Raw genomic sequence first — 18,636 nt, forward strand, 5'->3', positions numbered from 1 at the left:
TGTTGCTTTCTGGACAGTACGCTCGATACCCTTTGGTGTCCTCACAGTTTGTTGCTTTTATTGCCTTAGGGTCGAACTTCCTACGCTCGCACTTCGGTATGTGAATCGCCACACTCGCGCTAAATACTTTCAGGTACCGCAAATCAAGGCTCTTGTCAGTCCAGATTTCTTCAGGAGTCTTATTTCCAATGGCTTTTGTTGAAGATCGGTTCACCAAGTATGCTGTCGTTGATATCGCCTCGGCTCAGAATCCTTTCTGCATGCGGGCATCGTTCAGGAAACACCTAGCCTTCTCCACCAGGGTCTGGATCATCTTCTCAGCCGTGCCATTCTGTTCCGGAGTGTATGGGCAGGCCTTTTCGGGAATGGTTTCCGAGTTTGCTTACCCATCAAACACGCTGTACAGTCGTCTATCTTTCCACCTTGAAAATCCACACCGTGCGTCACGTCCTTGAGTTGCATCAAACCTGCCTCATTTAGGTGTGCCATCTTTCTATGCCAAAGCTGGATTCCGTTTGCCAGGAAAGTTCGCTCCATCTGGTTCACTCGGTACAGGCCGCCTTTTTCGCTACCAGAAACGACCAGTTCACCATCCTCGTTCAAAACTTCGCATTTATGCGCTGTGAAGATCATGGTACGCCCACGCTTGCAGATCGCACTTACGGACAACAGGTTAGTTGCCAAATCCGATATCTTCAGTACACCATGGACATCAATCGAACCTTCTGGAATCTGCATCTCAAGCGTACGTTTCGCCATCGCCTTCATGCTTCCGTTATTCGCTGTCCCAACGGCATGTTGAACCGGTGTTTCTTCAGTGAACTTCTAATTCGGCCTGGCCATATGACACGTCGCTAGCGAGTGAAAATACCACGCTCCAGCTTGAACATCGCCAATCGCAAAAAAAAATGCTGCACAATCCATTCGATTTCGGTTTCGCTCTACTTGAAAACTCCGGACAGTTGGGTACAAAACGACCGGCCTTTTCGCAACTGAAGCACATCTTCTCAGGCGTCTTCTTCATCTGCGTCTTCAACTTGCTCGAGTTCGCGTTCCACGTGTACAATGCTCCGTCGTTACCGTCATTACCACTTGTAGGCCCTCTTTCGAACTTCACATCTTGCAAGTTCTTGGCTTTCACCGCATCTGAGGTCAGATTGGCTCCCAAGGCTTTGAATACCATGATCATTGGTTCGTAATGTTCTGATCATCAGTAACAATGCCACCAACCACCAACCACGAGTCGTCCGCCTTGAATCCAGTCGAAGCAAGCTTATGGGCAGTGCTTATCAGTTCGTGGACGTATTCCTCCACACTCGAACTGATGGCCAAACGAATTGACGTCATCGTCGTTCCGGAGTAATCCAATCCAATCTTCCGCATCAGCCCGGTACCTTGATACGCTGTCGCTAACTTCTTCCATGCTTCTGCTGCATCCGTCACATCCTGGACAAGACTATAGTTGAAACTTTCCAGGCTGAGACAGATCGTCGCTAGCGCTCGCATCTTGACGTCATTTGGTACGACTTCGCCTTGCACCGGTTCCATCACACTCCAGCTTTCTTCTCGTATCAAAACCATTCTCATCGCAAATGCCCAGGTCGAATAGTTCTCGCGCCTCTTCAGCTCCTATAGCCGGCGGCATCGCCACACATCCGGTCGTTACGCGAATGCTTCCTGCTTTGCTACGACTTCCGTTTTCTGCCACCGTGCTGAATTCCAGAACTTCCTTCATTCGCTGGCATCTTGCTTTTCTGATGATCTTCCGGTTAAGGTCTGGGCCAATAACCTATAGCAGAGCTTGATACACCGTTCAAGTTCATCCCAGAAATGGGAGGCCACCGGCTTACTGGTGGACTCAAGCGATTGTGGACCTGCGCCGCGCCTGTCTACGGGCTAGATGGCGGATGCAGCGAGCACGATCTGGAAAAAGCGGAACGAACGGCGAGCGGTGTTCGCCGCTGCAAAAGCCGCGCTGAAGACCGAGATAAGGGCAAGCAAAAAGCCCTGCTTCGAGGATCTCTGTCAGAGTGCTAAAGCGAGTCTGTGGGGTGTTACCTATAGGATCGTTATGGCCAAGACGACAGGTGTAATGCAGTGTAAGCCATCTCCAGAGATTTTGGAAGGGATCAGCGGGGGGGCTTTTTCGTGTCATGATCCTAGTCCTCAGCCTCCTTTCGTAGGACACCCGGGGACTGGGACTGGCGATGAGGAGAGGGTCACCGATGTGGACCTTGCGGTGATAGCAAAGTATCTTAGCGTAGGTAAGGCCCCAGATCCGGACGGAGTTCCGAACCTGGCCTTTAAAGTGACTTTTGCAGAGGCGCCCGAGATGTTCAGGTCTGCTATGCAGAAATGCCTGAATGAGGGGGTTTTCCAAGAGGTTTGGAAGCGGCAGAGCCTGGTTCTATAGCCAAAGGCGGGGAAACCACCCGGAGACCCGTCGGTTTATAGACCAATATGCTTGATCGACACGACGGGGAAGGTGCTCGAAATGATCATCCTCAATAGAATGTTGAGGCACACCGAGAGTGTAAATGGTCTCTTGAGCAACCAGTTCGGTTTCTGGAAGAAGAGGTCAAGCCTAGATGTCATCCTGTCGGTTACAAAAACCGCCGGGATAGCGCTTCAGCGTAAGAGAAGGGGATTCGCTACTGTGCAGTAGTGACTCTGGATGTAAGGAACACGTTAAATTGCGCCAGTTGGCCGGCTATTTCCGTTGCGTTCCTGCGTCTTGGGATACCCGAGTACCTGTACAAGATTCTCGGAAGTTAGTTTCAGAATCGAGTACTAGTTTACGGTACAGACGTGGACCGGTTTGAATGCCTTCACATAGCCCCAGGAGTCCGGTGTCACGGAATGTCATGTACGACGAAGTGTAGATGTTGAAGTTCTTGGCGGGAGTGGCAATCCTCTGGCAATTCGCTAATGACAATACGCGGGAAGTCTGATGGTGGAAGGTGAATCGATCGAAGAAGAGGAATTGGCTACTACATACTCGATTAGGATTGTCGAGGCGTGGATGAGATCCAAGAAACTTCGTTATATAAAAAGTACACCGGAACGCCCGACATTCAGTCTCAGGATACCTTATCACGATCTACGATGCTAGGACAGCTTGGAGTACGAAGAAGCCGCGAACCTTGGCGCTTTCCTTTCCTCGAAAAGGTTGAGCTACTAAGCTCTTCCGGACACCAAGCTGTGTCATATGTAATGTATTCCGAAAAAGTACTTATTCCAACAAAAGCAACTGGTAAGGATGGTATTGCAGCTGAACTAATCAAGATTAGTCCAGAAAAGTTGGTTACCTGTCTGCATCGGTTGATAGTCAGGATGGGAGAAAACGAACAGCTACCAAAGGTGTGGAAGGAAGGGGTGATCTGCCCCATTCTCAAGAAAAACGACCATTTGGATTACCGGAATTTCCGAGCGATCACCATTTTGAAAGTTGTTTACAGAGTGTTATCCCGGGTCCTCTTCAGTTAACTGTTGCCTAAAACGTGGGAAGTAATAAAACCGGCTTAATCAACGGCCGGTCGCCAATGGACCAGATCTTCACCGTACGGCAAATCTTCCAGAAATATCGTGAATACTATGTCCCAACGCATCGTCTGTTCATCGACTTTAAGGTCAGTTATCAACCACATAGAGTTATGATGGACAGTAATGGATGAGATCGGCTTTCCCGGAAAGCTGACCAAACTTATTAAAGCAATGACGGATGGTGTGCAAAATTGCGTAAAGATATCCAACTGGGCTATCCAATTTATTCGGATGTCGCCGGGAAGTCTTACTCTTAACCCTCTACTTCCCATGGTTGCTCTAGAGCACCATCGATTTTCGACGAACTCCGAACAAACGGAATCAGATGAATATGATGCAATAATTTTTAGAATATGGTTATAACCTCATAAGGTTAACCCAACTACTACCTACTTGTTTCAATAGTTGAACTATTGATAAACAATCAAAAACCTATTGATTTCCAACCAAAAATTTTTTCATTGATTTCGAAAAATTTAGCCAATTTGCAATAACTTCTGTTCTACCACTTTTTCGGAAACGCTTTTTTGGCATAGATATTATATAATAATATAATAGTCGTTCAAAGTCGTGGGAAGGAAAGGGTTAAACATCGCTCGGGTTGTATAGTATACAATTGCTAACGTAGTCTTTCTTATATTGGTAAAGTTGGGCTAACAACTGCTGTGGAATGTAATGTTTGGAAGAGCACACCTTCGGATTCAATAATAGCCCTGTAGTTTATGGGCTTCACCCTTAGCTTTTAAAAACCATAGAATATTTTTTACTCCACTGCAGGTAAACTAGGTGATATGCTTACCGTGAAATTGCTGGGATATTCCTTATGATGCTTATCCTTGTGAGCATCATCGATTTCCGACTTGCTAAGTTCTAGCAACAGGTTTCCCTCGGCGTCTTCTACAAAAAAAGAGACGAACAATGTGAATCGATAAAGAATCCTCAGTAAACGCGCCTAGCACTTACTCTTCGCCGATCGTTCCACGAAGTACGTATTGAACCAGAAGTGGCACCGTTTCTCCTTCATCACCGAGTTCTTGACCAGCTCGATTTTGATGTCTCCGGCCAGTGGCATGCAGTAGTCCATCTTGGCCACCAGTTGTTGCTGCTGCTGTTGCTGTTGTTGTTGCTGCGGCGGCGACTGCAGCTGCTGCTGCTGTTGCTGCTGGGAGTCACTGTTGGCGTTGTTGGTGCCACCGCCGCCAACCCGTTTGAACTCCGGCAGCGGTTTCGGATCCTGACCGGTAACGGTGATTGTGCCCTCCTTGAGATTCACCGACGGGGCTATCCTAATCTCGCAGATCTGTGTGGACGCGGAAATGTTAGGGCGTTCGTTGGTTGTTGAAGGTCGCGGTTCGATTAGGAAGTACTTACGTATAATGTCACCGGCTGGTAGATTTCGTTGCTCTGGAGCAGTGAGGCGTAGTACTCGACGTACCGCCTTTGGGATGGAATCGTTACGCCCTTGCTGTCGCTTGTGCGCCTCTGTGCGTAGTAGTGGAGCGCTTCGTCGGCCGTGTTGAATTGTTGACTGTACAGCAGGTAGCAGCAGATCATCGTACCTGGAATGGGAAATGAAGGGGAAAAATTTCGTGAGAAGATGTCGAAGATACAAAGCAAACCTAAAAATGATCAACAGTGAACAAATAATCACGAAAAATTGAGTCTAGGTTATACGAACATCTGTTTATCAAATTCTTTGGTTCATACTTATATTCAGATCTTAGGGTTATGATAGAAGTTTTATATTTACACCCAAACTTCCGTTTAGATAGAATCCAGTTAGGTAAAATATATGCAGGTCTTTCCATTAAAGTAAGGTTACCTAAACGGAATTTGATTCTTCTGCTTCAGAGCAGTAGGAGATTAGGGATAAAGTTGGTTTACGGGGAAAAAGTAGAGTTAATAGTGGGTGAGTTTAAAGGTTAAACGTTTAGGAGTATCCGAAAACTCTCTGGAGTTAAGGCCATCTAATCTGCTAGAGTAATCAATGATATCTTAGAGAGTTATGAATAATATTGCAACGTATTTGGCTGTCTCGAAGAGCTTTATGACTAAGGTACATACTCACATCTATGATCTATCGAGTAGTGAGTTCAATGTTTCGTTAAGGGTCTCCCTTTAGTGAAGATCATCGAAACCGCGAGAACTGCTAAGTGTATTTATTAGGATTATGAATAAGGTGCATATACTCACACAGCCTCTGGTATGTATGTTCTATCAAGACTTAACTTCTATGATTGTATAGGAGCATCCGAGAACTCCCTGGAGTTTAGGCCACCTGATCTATAGATGAAATCAGTGATCTATTGGAGCTTTATGAATGAAATTTATGTTTACACAATGTAATTATGTGTTGTCAAGTTGTGAGTTTAGTTGTCACTATGAGGATCTCCAAGAACCTCCTTGAGTATAGGTCATCGGATCTACCAACGCATTTGGTAAGAGCTTTATGACTAAGGAACATACTCACACAGCCTCATGTAGCTATGGTCTATCAAGTGGCAAGTTCGACGATTCTTTAAGGGTTTGCAAGAACTTTCATTTTCTGTTTGAGGACCTCCAAAAACTCTCCTGAGTATAAGTCATCGGATCTACCAACATATTTGGTTGCCTCTAAGAGCTTTATGACTAAGGTTCATGCTCACAATGCCTCAGCTAACTATGATCTATCGAGTAGTGTGTTCAATGATTCTTTAAAGGTGCTAGTGATGAACCCTCCTACGGAGGAAAATCACTTTAATAAAGAATAAAAAAAATCAATGATTCTTTAAAGGTCTTCCTTGAGTAAAGATCACAGAATTTGCGAGAGTTGCTAGTTGTATATGTATTCATTAGGATTATGAATAAGGCTCATATACTCACACAGCTTGTGGTATATATGTTCTATCAAATCATAAGTTATATGATTGTATAGGGATATCTGAGAAGTGCCTGGAGTTTAAACCATCTGATCTACAAGTGTAATCAGTGATCTATTGCAGCATTATGAATAAAATTTCTACTAACACAGTCTCATGTAATTATGTGTTGTCAAGGGTTGAGTTTATTGTAACTTTGAGGATCTCCAAGAACCTCCTTGAGTATAGGTCATCGGATCTACCAACGTATTTGGTTGTCTTTGAGAGCTTCGTGACTAAGGTTCATACTCACAGCCTCAGGTAGCAATGATACCTATATCTATTGAGTAGTAAGTTCGATGATTCCTTGAAATTAATGCTTGCGCAGCCACATGCAACTATGTGCAGTCAAGTTGTGGGTTTGGTCTCTGTCTGTTTGAGGATCTCCAAGAACTCCATTGGGTATAGCTCATTGGATTTATGACTAAGATTCATACTCATACAGCCTCAGATAACTATGATCTATCCAGTGGCAAGTACAATGATTCTTTAACCCTGCTAAGATGTTAGGTTTTTCGTATCACGATCGATGGCGTAGCACGTTCAGCGTGCCTGTCTGGGTCATATAGACCACAAAACCCTACTATGAGAGCTACTAGGTGCATTATTATTGAGGTTCATACTCTTACAGCCTCAGACTCCATATTCTATCAAGTGGTGGATTCTATGCTTGTAAAGGGGTATCCGAGCACTACCTGGGACATAAGTCATTTGATCTAAAAGCAAATCTACCTACGACCCTCAAGCCCCCTTAAACGCCCCAGAAACCTCTTGAAACGCTTTGAAACGACTCGAAAAACCCCATGAAACCTCTGTGAAATTCACTTGAGAACCTCTGAATAGGGCCCATATAGCCGAGGCGGTAAACGCACGGGTATTCAGCATGACCATGCTGAGGGTGACGGGTTCGATTCCCGGTCGGTCCAGGATCTTTTCGTAAAGGAAATTTCCTTGACTTCCTTGGCATAAAGTATCTTCGTGCCTGCCACACGATATACACATGCAAAATGGTCATTGGCAGAGGAAGCTCTCAGTTAAAAACTGTGGAAGTGCTCATAGAACACTAAGCTGAGAAGCAGGCTTTGTCCCAGTGAGGACGTTACGCCAAGAAGAGAGAGAGAGAGAGAACCTCTGAAGCCCTCTTAAACCCCTCTGAAACCTCTTGAAATGCCCTGATACGCATTGATACTCCTTGAAACGCCCAAACGCCTCTAAAACGTTCATTAAACTGAGAGCCTGTGAAGCCCCCTGAAGCTCCCTGAAGCCTCATGAAATGCCTTGAAACGCCCCTAAGACCCTAATGTGAAATCCACGAAATTTACCTTAGAGACTCTGAAGCCCCCTAAAACCCCTCTGGAACGTCCTGAAACGGCATGCAACGCATTGGAACACCATGAAATGATTTGAAACGCCTCTGAAACCCCCATGGAACCCGGCCTCTGAAGCCTTTAAAGCCCCCGGAAACCTCATGAACGCCCTGGAACGCATTGAAACGCCCTGAAACGCTTCGAAACGCCTCTAAAACCTTTGTGAAATTCACATGCACTCCACTGAAGCCCCCTTACCACCCCTCCCCTGGAAACCTCCTGAAACGTTTTGAAACGTCTCGAAGCCCCTTGCACCGCCATGAAATGCCTCTGGAAGCCCCCGAAACCTCCCTGAAAACCACTCGAGAGGGTCAGGAAAGTCCCCAAAAACGTATCAGGAACGCCCTGAAACAGATCGACACGTCTTGAAATGCCTCAGAAACCCCCAGAAACTCTACGCGAAACACACCTGAGAGCCTCTGAAGCTCCCTAAAACCTCTCTGAAGCCTCCTGAAACGCCTCTGATACCCCCATGAATTCTATGTGAAACTCACCTGATAGTCTTTGAAGCTTCTTAAAATCCCTCTGAAACCTCCTGAAACCTCCTAAAACAAGGATATTTTCGATCACCTGGCAATCGTTTGACTCATTTGTCTATAACTCAGTTCAGAAACCTTATATTAAAATGTGGTGATCGGCAAACTTGTAGATCAGTGTTTTTCCTACAATTATCACCAAGGACGCCATATTCTAACTCTCGTATATACGGCGTGAGAGCACACCATACTAAACGATCGAAATTCCGATCCACTCCAATATTGGGTTTCTGAACTGAGTTATAGACAAATGAGTTAAACGATTGCCAAGGATAGAAACATTTTGGAACGCCTCTGAAACTTCTGTGAAACTAGCCTAAGAACCTCTGAACTGCCAATACACCACTCAAACGCCCTGAAACGCATTGAATACCAGAGAACCTATGAAGCTCCCTACAACGTCTCCTTCACCTCCTGAAACATCTTTAAACGCTTTGAATTGCATTGAAACGTCTTGAAACGCCTCTGAAACCCCACTGAAGTTCATCTGAGAGCCTATGAAGCTCCTCTAAAAGCCCTCTGAAACCTTCTAGACCCTTCAATCTTGTGAACTGCTTTCCTTAAGACAGTATACTTAGGTTACATTGGAACCTTGTCGACTCTAGAGAACTTGTGGTCATACCAAGATCATCGTTTGTTCAGCCTTCACTGAACGCTTCCCCTCTACAACGAAGAATACGCGCGGTCTGCTTCCATTCCAAGTCCCGACTTTCTTCACGATCTCAAGTGTCACAAAAGTCCCACAACATCCGTGTCAGGTGCGATAATGAGCCACTGCACTAAAGCAAAATATCAACAGGGATTAAACGTGGAAGTGATACCGACCACGACCACCAATCCGCAGCGACAGCTGAGCCACCAACAGAATGGAGTGCGAATTGCGATGCAGAGCCCTTCGCGCAAACATCAACATCGAGAGATTGTGCAATCTCTCCCCGGTCGGATCCCGGCGTGTCCCGTGCAATGGAATCCACTAGAACGGCTTGGAAAGGTAAACACCTTCTACAAGTTTAACGATCGAACTTCCGCGACTTTGGTCAGTCGCGAATGGGAACCAGATGGAACCGGGTTCAGCAGGGACCGTGCGAACGTGAACTTCAACTGGTGCTTGTACGCACCATCAAAAATCAATATCTTCCATCCATGGTACGGTATACAGGTGCCAGACGCGCGGCGGTCATAAAATAGTGGAACTTATCGCCAAAGCCACATCACCCGTGGTGAACTATTTTAACGACGTGTGACGTAATTTTATTATCACCAGACGGTGGCGGCTTCAGGCTTCGATGGACGGACAACGTTGGTGATGGTCCGGACGCGTGCGACTTTCCAACACACTCTGTGTACATAGGTACCTACCTACCTACCTACACTCAAAGGCTTAATTGTGCTCAGTCGCCGGGAGTCGAGTTTTCACAGTTCCGTGCCTTTTATTACCGGCGGAATTATTCGACTGTGTTAAACGCTGCCGCCCGGGAGGGGTTTAGCGATGTTGACAGGTTAAACGGATTTCCAACATCTCCATATGGGTTTGTGCGGGTTCCCGAGTAAACGTTGTCACCGTAGATTCGGTGATAGGATGCGGTTGTGTTCAGTAGAAGTCCACAACAGTGACTAGAGAGCATGGATATGGGTAACAGAGAAGTTTCTGATTCTTTCTGGAGCACTGTAGACGATACATTTCGTGTGTCTTATGTCCCTTGGGCATTCAGAAGATTTACTGGATATAATAGATTACATATCGCAGCTTTTAATAATGAAAGAAGTTACCGTTACATCCGTAGACTTTAGAATTTAAACTCAAGAACAGTTTGGATGACCTAGGATATCCCGATTGATCTAGTACTGCCTATTAAACTTTCAGAAGAATTACTGGACAGGATAGAGTAGGTACAAATCGTTGCTGTGTATAATGAAAGAAGTTAACGTTATACCCGTAGACTTTATGATCTAAACTCAAGAACAGTTTGGATGACCAAGGATATTCAGACTGATCTGATACTGTCTATTGAACTTCAGAAGACTTACTGGACATTAGAGATTACAAATTGAAGCTTTGTATAATGAAGAAAGTTACCGTTGCACCAGTAGACTTTAGGATCTAAACACAAGAACAGTTTGGATGGCCTAGGGTATGCCAACTGATCTTATACTGTCTATTGAACTTTAAGAAGACTTACTGGACATTATAGATTACATATCATAGCTTTGTAAAATTGAAGAAGTTGCCGATACACTCGTAGACTTTAGGATCTAAACTCAAGAACAGTTTGGATAACCTAGAATATCCTGATACAGTCTATTAAACTTTCCAAATAATTACTGGTCATGATAGAGTAGGTACAAATCGTAGCTTTGTATAATGAAAGCAAATACCATTACATCCGTAGACTTCAGGATCTAAACTCAAGAACAGTTTGGATGACCTATGATATTCAGATTGATCTGATATTGTCTATTGAACTTCAGAAGATTTACTGTACATGTTAGATTACAAATCGTAGCTTTTTATAATGAAAGAAGTTACCGTTACACACGTAGACTTTAGGATCTAAACACAAGAACAGCTTAGATGACCTAGGATATTCAGACTGTTTTGATACTGTCTATTGAACTTCAAAAGACGTACTGTACATGATAGATTACAAATCGTAGCTTTGTAGAAGCTAATGAAAGAAGTTAACATTACACCCGTAGACTTTATGATCTATACTCAAGAACAGTTTATATGACCAAGGATATCCCGACTGATCTGATACTGTCTATTGAACTTTCAAAAGACTTACTGGACATGATAGATTACAAATTGAAGCTTTGTATAATGAAAGATGATACCGCTACACCCGTAGACTTGAGGATCTAAACTAAAGAACAGTTTGGATGGCCTAGGATATCCCGACTGTTCTGATACTGTCTATTGAACTTTAACACTTAAACTACCGAGGGGGTAAAAACTCCCGCGAACTACCAAGGGTCCAAAAAAAGTCGGAAGTCCAACTTTGACAAGGCATTTCTCGGCCGTTTTTCAACCGATTTCAAAACTTTTTTTTGCGATGGAACCGGACAGGTTTCAAGATCATCGTCCATTTAAAAAAATATAAAATAGATGCGTCTACCCAAAGTTATTAAGCAAAAGGCACTTCCTAGTTTTTTTGAAGCGCATTTTTTGCGCACATTGATCAATAAAACAAAATTTAAAGCGATGACATATGTTTTTTTCGACTCTAAATCATGCGTACAGCTGGAGTGAACATGTTTATGCAAAATTATTTATTTTTCAGTACACTGATAATTTACCTTACTCAAAAAACTGCTAAAATACCCTATTTTTCACATAAAATAAGCAATATATCAAAATTCAAAGCGATGACATATAGTTTTTTTGGCCTTAAATTGTTCGTAGGATTGTGCTCGACATTTTTGATGAACAATGAAAATGTTCTAATTTCACTCTTATTTTGTTTTACCCGGAAAACTACGAAAATTCCATACTTTTTACACAAAGTAGTCAACAAAACTAAATTTAAAACGATAACATGTAGTTTTTAGCCTTGAAATGTTCGTAGCAGTTTGGGGGACATAGTTGAAGAATAATAGTGATGTTTTCACTACACTCAAATTTTGATTCACTCATAAATCAACGAAAGTACCACATTTTTCACGCAAATTGCTTAACAAAAATAATGGCTTACAATGCAAAGTAGTTTTTTACCTTTAAATTATTCGGGGAAGCGTACTGGACGTTCTTGATGAGTAATAGTGACGTTTTCGTGACACACTTAATTTATTTTACTCGAAAACCTATAAAAATATTATAATTTTCATACAAAACAGTCAATAAAAAAAAAATTTAAAGCCATAACATGTAGTTGTATGGCCTTAAATTTTCCGTTACAATGTACTGAACCTGTTTTTGATAAAATGTCGATGTTTACATTACACTCATATTTTGTTTTATAGAAAAAATATACGAAAATACCACAAAAAAGCGAATAAGCCAAAATTTAAAGCAATGATATGTAGTTTTTCAACTTTGAATATATTGTAGTAGTTAAGTTGATTCATTTTTATTACACTCATATTTTATATCACTCAAAATACTAGGAAAATACCACATTTTGCACACAAAGTAGTCATCAAATAAAAATTGGAGTCAATGCATTATAGGTTTTTTGCCATGAAATTATTTGTAAAAAAGTACTTGACTTGTTTGATAAACAATAGTGATCTTTCAATTACACTCGTTGTTTTCTAAATTTGTTTATAAAAAATCAAAAACAACTCAAATAAAGAGAACTTACTATGCGCAGCACATAGTCACATGTTGATGCACCGTAAAAATACATTTTACACAGATGATAATTATTTTTGATAGCTAAAAGCACTGAGATTTTCACTCAAGTGGAGTACTGACTCAATTTGTTATTTATAATTTTATAAAATTCTTCATGTTTTGATTCAATAAATTATCTAACATGTTTCATACGGCTTTTCCCATCATGCTGATACTCTTTGCGTTGCAATCTGTAATATTTTTTGGGATTTCATATGTTTGTCAGAGCACTATCAAAGTTTCCCCAAAATGAAAATGTGATTCTCGCTCATATGAAAAAATAATATTGATTACCCAAAACAATTAAAACTGTCCAATCCTTACATTGCAATTATAACTGAGACACCAGTACTTGTTTTAAGATTATTAAATCAGGAAAAATACATGGAATAATATTAAAGAAATTTGCTGAAAAACTATCAAAGCTATCCCGTTTTACGGTATTGCATCAGAAACTCTTCTATATACATTTGTTTTCCAGGAATTTCCCAAAAGGTGCATAAATATTTTATGATATCTTTCAAAGATTGTTTCAAAATATTTTGTCGTGGGTTCTTTTCGAAAATCTTTCAAAAATATTCCAGAGATTCCTTCAGGGATATTTTCAAAAACATCAAGGATTCATGCGGAATTTATTTAGGGGTTCTATTTCTCGAGGAATTCTTTTAGAAAACTTTTGAAATGTTTCCGTGTATTATTCCTTTGGGTTTCATCAGAAATTCCACTAGCGATTGCTTGATAAATTTCTCCAAGCACTCATTAAGAATATTATCATATTTTTCAGGAATCACTTATTTTTTTTCCTGGAGCATTTTCGAAGTTTTTTGTCTGGCTTTCTCCAGTTCTCTCAAGTTTCCATCTGCCAAAGAGTTTTCCGATAATTTTCCTGAATTTCATCGCTGGTTTTCATCCGGAGTCTCCCGGGATTTCTCTTAGAAATTGTCAGAGTTCTTACATGAATTTTCTAAATATTTCCTACCAGATTTCCCGGTTCTTCTCAGTATTTCTTCCGAAATTTCTCTCGCGTTCCTCGTTGCATAATTTCTCGCAAAAACCACGTGGATTCATTCCGACATGTCTCTCGTTATTTACAACAATGAATTTTGTAGGTTATCTCAGGCAGAAGGTTTTCCGAGAAACACTTTCAAAAAGTACAGTACTGGACGCATTGACCGATTTTCATACAAAATGCTTAAGTTTGGAGCTCTGGATGTAACTTCTGTAGAAATCTGGGGAGAAACTCCAGAATTGAAATTTCTTAAAGCTTCGGGAGAAATCCCAGAAGCAATTCCTTCAGAAAACTCGTGAAAAACTCCGGGAGAAGCCTCAGTTGAAATCCTAGCAATAGTTTCTGTAAAAACCTTAGAAATCCCGAAAAAATCTCATGGAGAAGTACCAAGATGAATACCGGGAGAAATCGCGGAAAACCTTCAATTCCGAGAGAAACTCTAAAGGAAATTCTACGACAACATCTGATGTATATTCCAGGAGAAAAGAGAATAAATTGCACGAAAATTTATTTGGGCAAAACGCAGGAGGAAAAATCCAACGAGCAAATATGGGAAAACCTCTGGAAGAAAATCTATAGGATTCTCATAAAATCCTTCAGGAGACAATATTTGGATTTCAGAAATCCTGCAATATTCTTCAGGAATTTTTTCCGGAAAGAACGTTTGAATCTCAAACGTCGATAGGAATACGAAAGAATCTCCGAGAGGAATTTGAAAAGGAATCCCAAGGAACAGGAATGAAAGAAGGCTGAAAATCTCTCTAATAAAGACACATAACCTAACCTTAGCTTTGGAGACCAATTAAGTTCGTAACTTTTTTTCATTTTCACGGGATTTCCGTATATTTTTTGGTGATTGCTGCTGAACGTGCAGGAGACGTAAATGGACATAAATAAAAACAAAAAAAAAAATCTCTGGTGAATTTTCGGTTTGCCTTGTATTTTTTTTTTTCAGGTAGTAGATAACCTGAAACTAGTACAAAAAAGTCAGTAATAGAAATCTGCATGTGTTTGTTTTGAATTTTGTGTTATTGGCTATTTTGTGTGATAAATATGGCACATTCGTGATTTTTTAGTAAAACGAAACGGGGATGTGATGTGAACATCAAAATGTTATCAAATACATGTCTAGTACATTCCAACGGAAAATTTTAAGACTAACAACTACATGTCATTGCTTTAAATTTTGTTTTATTGCCTATTTTGTAAGAAAATTATGGTATTTTAAAACTTGTTTGGTAAAATGAATGTCATGAAGGCGGTATTATTGTTCAACGTTCATCATTTCACGAAAAAAATCAAGTCAAAAAACCAGAATGCATTGCCTTATATTTTTGTTTGTTGACTACTTTGTGTGAAAAATGTGGTATTTTTCTAGTATTCCGAGTGAAAAAAAATATGAGTGTAATAAAAAATTCACTAGAATTGTTCAAATAAATCCACTAAACTACTACGATAAATTCAAAGCTGAATAACTACATATCATTACTTTAAATTTTGGCTTATTCGCTTTTTTGTGGTATTTTCGTACTTTTTTATATAAAACAAAATATGAGTGTAATGTAAACATAAACATTTTATCAAAAACAGGTTCAGTACATTGTAACGAAAAATTTAAGGCCATACAACTACATGTTATGGCTTTAAATTTTGTTTTATTGACTGTTTTGTATGAAAATTATGGTATTTTTGTAGCTTTTCGAGTAAAATAAATTAAGTGTGTCATGAAAACGTCACTATTACTCATCAAGAACGTCTAGTACGCTTTCACGAATAATTTGAAGGTAAAATACTACTTTGCATTGTAAGCCATCATTTTTGTCAAGCATTTTCGTAAAAAAATGTGGTACTTTCGTTGTTTTTTGAGTGAATCAAAACTTGAGTGTAGTGAAAACATCACTATTATTCTTCAAGTATGTCTCCCAAACTGCTACGAACATTTGAAGGCTAAAAAACTACATGTTATCGTTTTAAATTTAGTTTTGTTGACTACTTTGTGTAAAAAGTATGGAATTTTCGTAGTTTTCTGGGTAAAACAAAATAAGAGTGTAATTAGAACATTTTCATTGTTCATCAAAAATGTCGAGCACAATCCTACGAACAATTTAAGGCCAAAAAAACTATATGTCATCGCTTTGAATTTTGATATATTGCTTATTTTATGTGATAAATAGGGTATTTTAGCAGTTTTTTGAGTAAGGTAAATTATCAGTGTACTGAAAAATAAATAATTTTGCATAAACATGTTCACTCCAGCTGTACGCATGATTTAGAGTCGAAAAAACCATATGTCATCGCTTTAAATTTTGTTTTATTGATCAATGTGCGCAAAAAATGCGCTTCAAAAAAAACTAGGAAGTGCCTTTTGCTTAATAACTTTGGGTAGACGCATCTATTTTATATTTTTTTAAATGGACGATGATCTTGAAACCTGTCCGGTTCCATCGCAAAAAAAAGTTTTGAAATCGGTTGAAAAACGGCCGAGAAATGCCTTGTCAAAGTTGGACTTCCGACTTTTTTTGGACCCTTGGTAGTTTAGGAGTTAAGAAGACTTACTGGACATGATGGATTACAAATCGTAGCTGTGTATAATGAAAGAAGTTACCGTTATACCCGTAGATCTTAGGATCTAAACTCAAGAATGCTGTTGAGCACCAAAACTACAGGAATACGTGGAAAAAAACTTTATAATAACTTTTTTACGGGGACTGACTGGATCTATGGAAACTTGGTATTTTTTCGCTTTCACAGAAAAAGCGATGACTATTCTAAATCATTGCCTACGTTTCGATCCTATGGTTGGGATCTTCATCAGGGCTCGATATGAATCAACTTGTGAGGATCGAAACGTAGGCAATGATTTAGAATAATCAACGCTTTTTCTGTGACTGAAAGCCGAAAAAATACCAAGTTTATAATAACGCTTGGAAAAACTGCGGCTTTAAGATCAAACGTCTTGAAATCTTCAACAGTGCATCAGAACTTCATACGCACAAATCTCAAGAAGTAAGCTTCAAACCACAGTGCATTTCATTATTCTGTTCTTGCTCACTTGTAACAAGCTTCAAGAAGATCAGGTGCGCTTGTTTTGTTTATGAAGAGATTTGTGCGCTCGAAACTGTGAGTAGGTGTTACAGTCGGCCATTGTGGCGACCATTTTGGGATTCTTACAAGTCTGTCCTTAAAGGGTTAAGGGGGGCTGAACAGAAATTGGATCTCGAAGCTAAAAAGGAGTATAGTACGGCCAACGCGAATAACAAGGTTTCCAAGGCGATTGCAAAGGTAAATCAAATTTGAAGAGACTAAACCCAAGAAAACTAGGGACCAACCTGGTCACGGAAAGGAGAAGCCTTGGATCACGGTTGGGAAAAAAGAAGGTATCGAGAAACGCTAAGACTATGCCAGCCGGCAAGCACGAGAGAAGCCATGCGCCGGTCTTCAAAGCCTATCCGGATGTCAAAAGCCTCTGGCGCACTAGGAGAGAAGAGATTATGCTGATGCTGAAGAAGATGACGGCCACGAAGGACAGCTCCTACAAGGCCCTAGTCCCAAAGGTACTGGGCAAGAAGGTACAAGTGAGAGCCCTGATGACGGAGGCAACTCTCCAGTGTAAAAATCTGGACGAGATCACCGATGCAGAGGAGCTTGCAGCCGTCCTCAATCAGAAGTGCAAGATAGATACACTATCAATGCGCCATGCTATGATCAAGTTTCCAGTAGGGGAGGCTAACAAGGCTGCTGCAGTCGGGAAGGTCGCGGATGGATGGTCAGTGGCAGTGTGACCGCTCAGCATTTATAGGGCGCTTGAGGCGTGCATCAAGTACTTCAAGCAGGAACAGAAGTCGTGGGTATGTAAAGGTTTCAATACAAATAAAATCTGCAAGAAGTGCGGCGAGGAAGGCCACATCGCCAGGAAGTACAACTTGGCACCAAAATGCTTGTGAATAAGGGTCACACAACCGGTGAGCCCAAATGTCCAGTCAGGCATGGAAGTCGAAACAATCGACGATAATGCAGTTATTTACATAGCTGAACCTGAACTACTGTGATGCAGCACAGCAGTTGCTGTGGCAGTCAGTCTCGTAGTCAAGTACAGATATTGCTCTATTAGTGGACCCATACTGTTCCCCTCCAGACAACGGGAACTGGATAACGGAAAAGGTCAAGCTAGTGGCGATCTGTACAACCCGTCGTTTTCAGGCCCAGGAAGTAATTTCTACGTCGCACGAGGGCTTCGCAATATAGCGAAGATCAACGGAGAGTACTGCTGTAGTAGTTATGCTCCTCCGAGGTGGTCGATAGACCAGTTCTCGTCTATGCTAGATTCGCTGTCTAGCGCATTAGTGGGATTGAGCCCTGTGGTCATCGGAGGAGGCTTCATCAACTGGGCGGTCGAGTAGGATTGCCGCTCGATCAAAGCGAGAGACAGGGCTCTACTCGAAGCTTATGGCTTATGGTTGAATGTGGATGTCGCGAATGTAGGCGACACAATAACCTACTATAGGAACGGCGCAGAGTCCATCATTGATGTGACCTTTTAGAATCCGGGTCTGAGCCCTAGCTCAGACTGGAAGGTCGACGATGGATACATTCACAGTGACCGTCTGGCGATTCAATTCAGGGTGGAAAACAGAGGAAGACGGCCACAGCCGAAGGTCATCGACCGTCATCGAGGATGGCTGACCTTGCGCTTCGATAAGCCGGCATTTGTGGAGCGACTGCTTACAAACAGGGTAACATCGATGATCTATCAAGCGATGACCTGACCTAGTCAGAACCCTAAGCCGGGCATGTGACACCGCAATGCCAAGGCGATCCCTATCCAAAAATGGACGCAAACCGGTATACTGGTGGTGTCCAGAAATCGCAGAACTCCTCGCATCTTGATTAAGAGCTAGAAGAAGGATGCAAAGAGCTCGCACCGATGAGGGTAGAATGGAACGAAGTGAGG

At 41.5% G+C, this 18,636-nt stretch overlaps 1 protein-coding gene across 2 annotated transcripts in view; it reads right to left on the bottom strand.

Annotated features, from left to right (window-relative positions):
* LOC109408139 (myb-like protein Q) overlaps window positions 1-18,636 on the bottom strand; it is a 195,238-nt gene that overhangs the window by 22,956 nt on the left and 153,646 nt on the right. For both annotated transcript variants that reach the window (XM_062850897.1, XM_029854131.2), the window contains 3 exons: window positions 4,915-5,102; window positions 4,507-4,843; window positions 4,343-4,440 (listed from right to left, as the gene is read on the bottom strand). In XM_062850897.1, the coding sequence (XP_062706881.1) occupies window positions 4,343-4,440; window positions 4,507-4,843; window positions 4,915-5,102 (623 nt within the window). The remainder of the gene's footprint in view (window positions 1-4,342; window positions 4,441-4,506; window positions 4,844-4,914; window positions 5,103-18,636) is intronic.

The sequence above is a fragment of the Aedes albopictus genome, chromosome 2 (assembly GCF_035046485.1).
Source record: "Aedes albopictus strain Foshan chromosome 2, AalbF5, whole genome shotgun sequence".
Classification (NCBI taxonomy): Eukaryota; Metazoa; Arthropoda; class Insecta; order Diptera; family Culicidae; genus Aedes; species Aedes albopictus.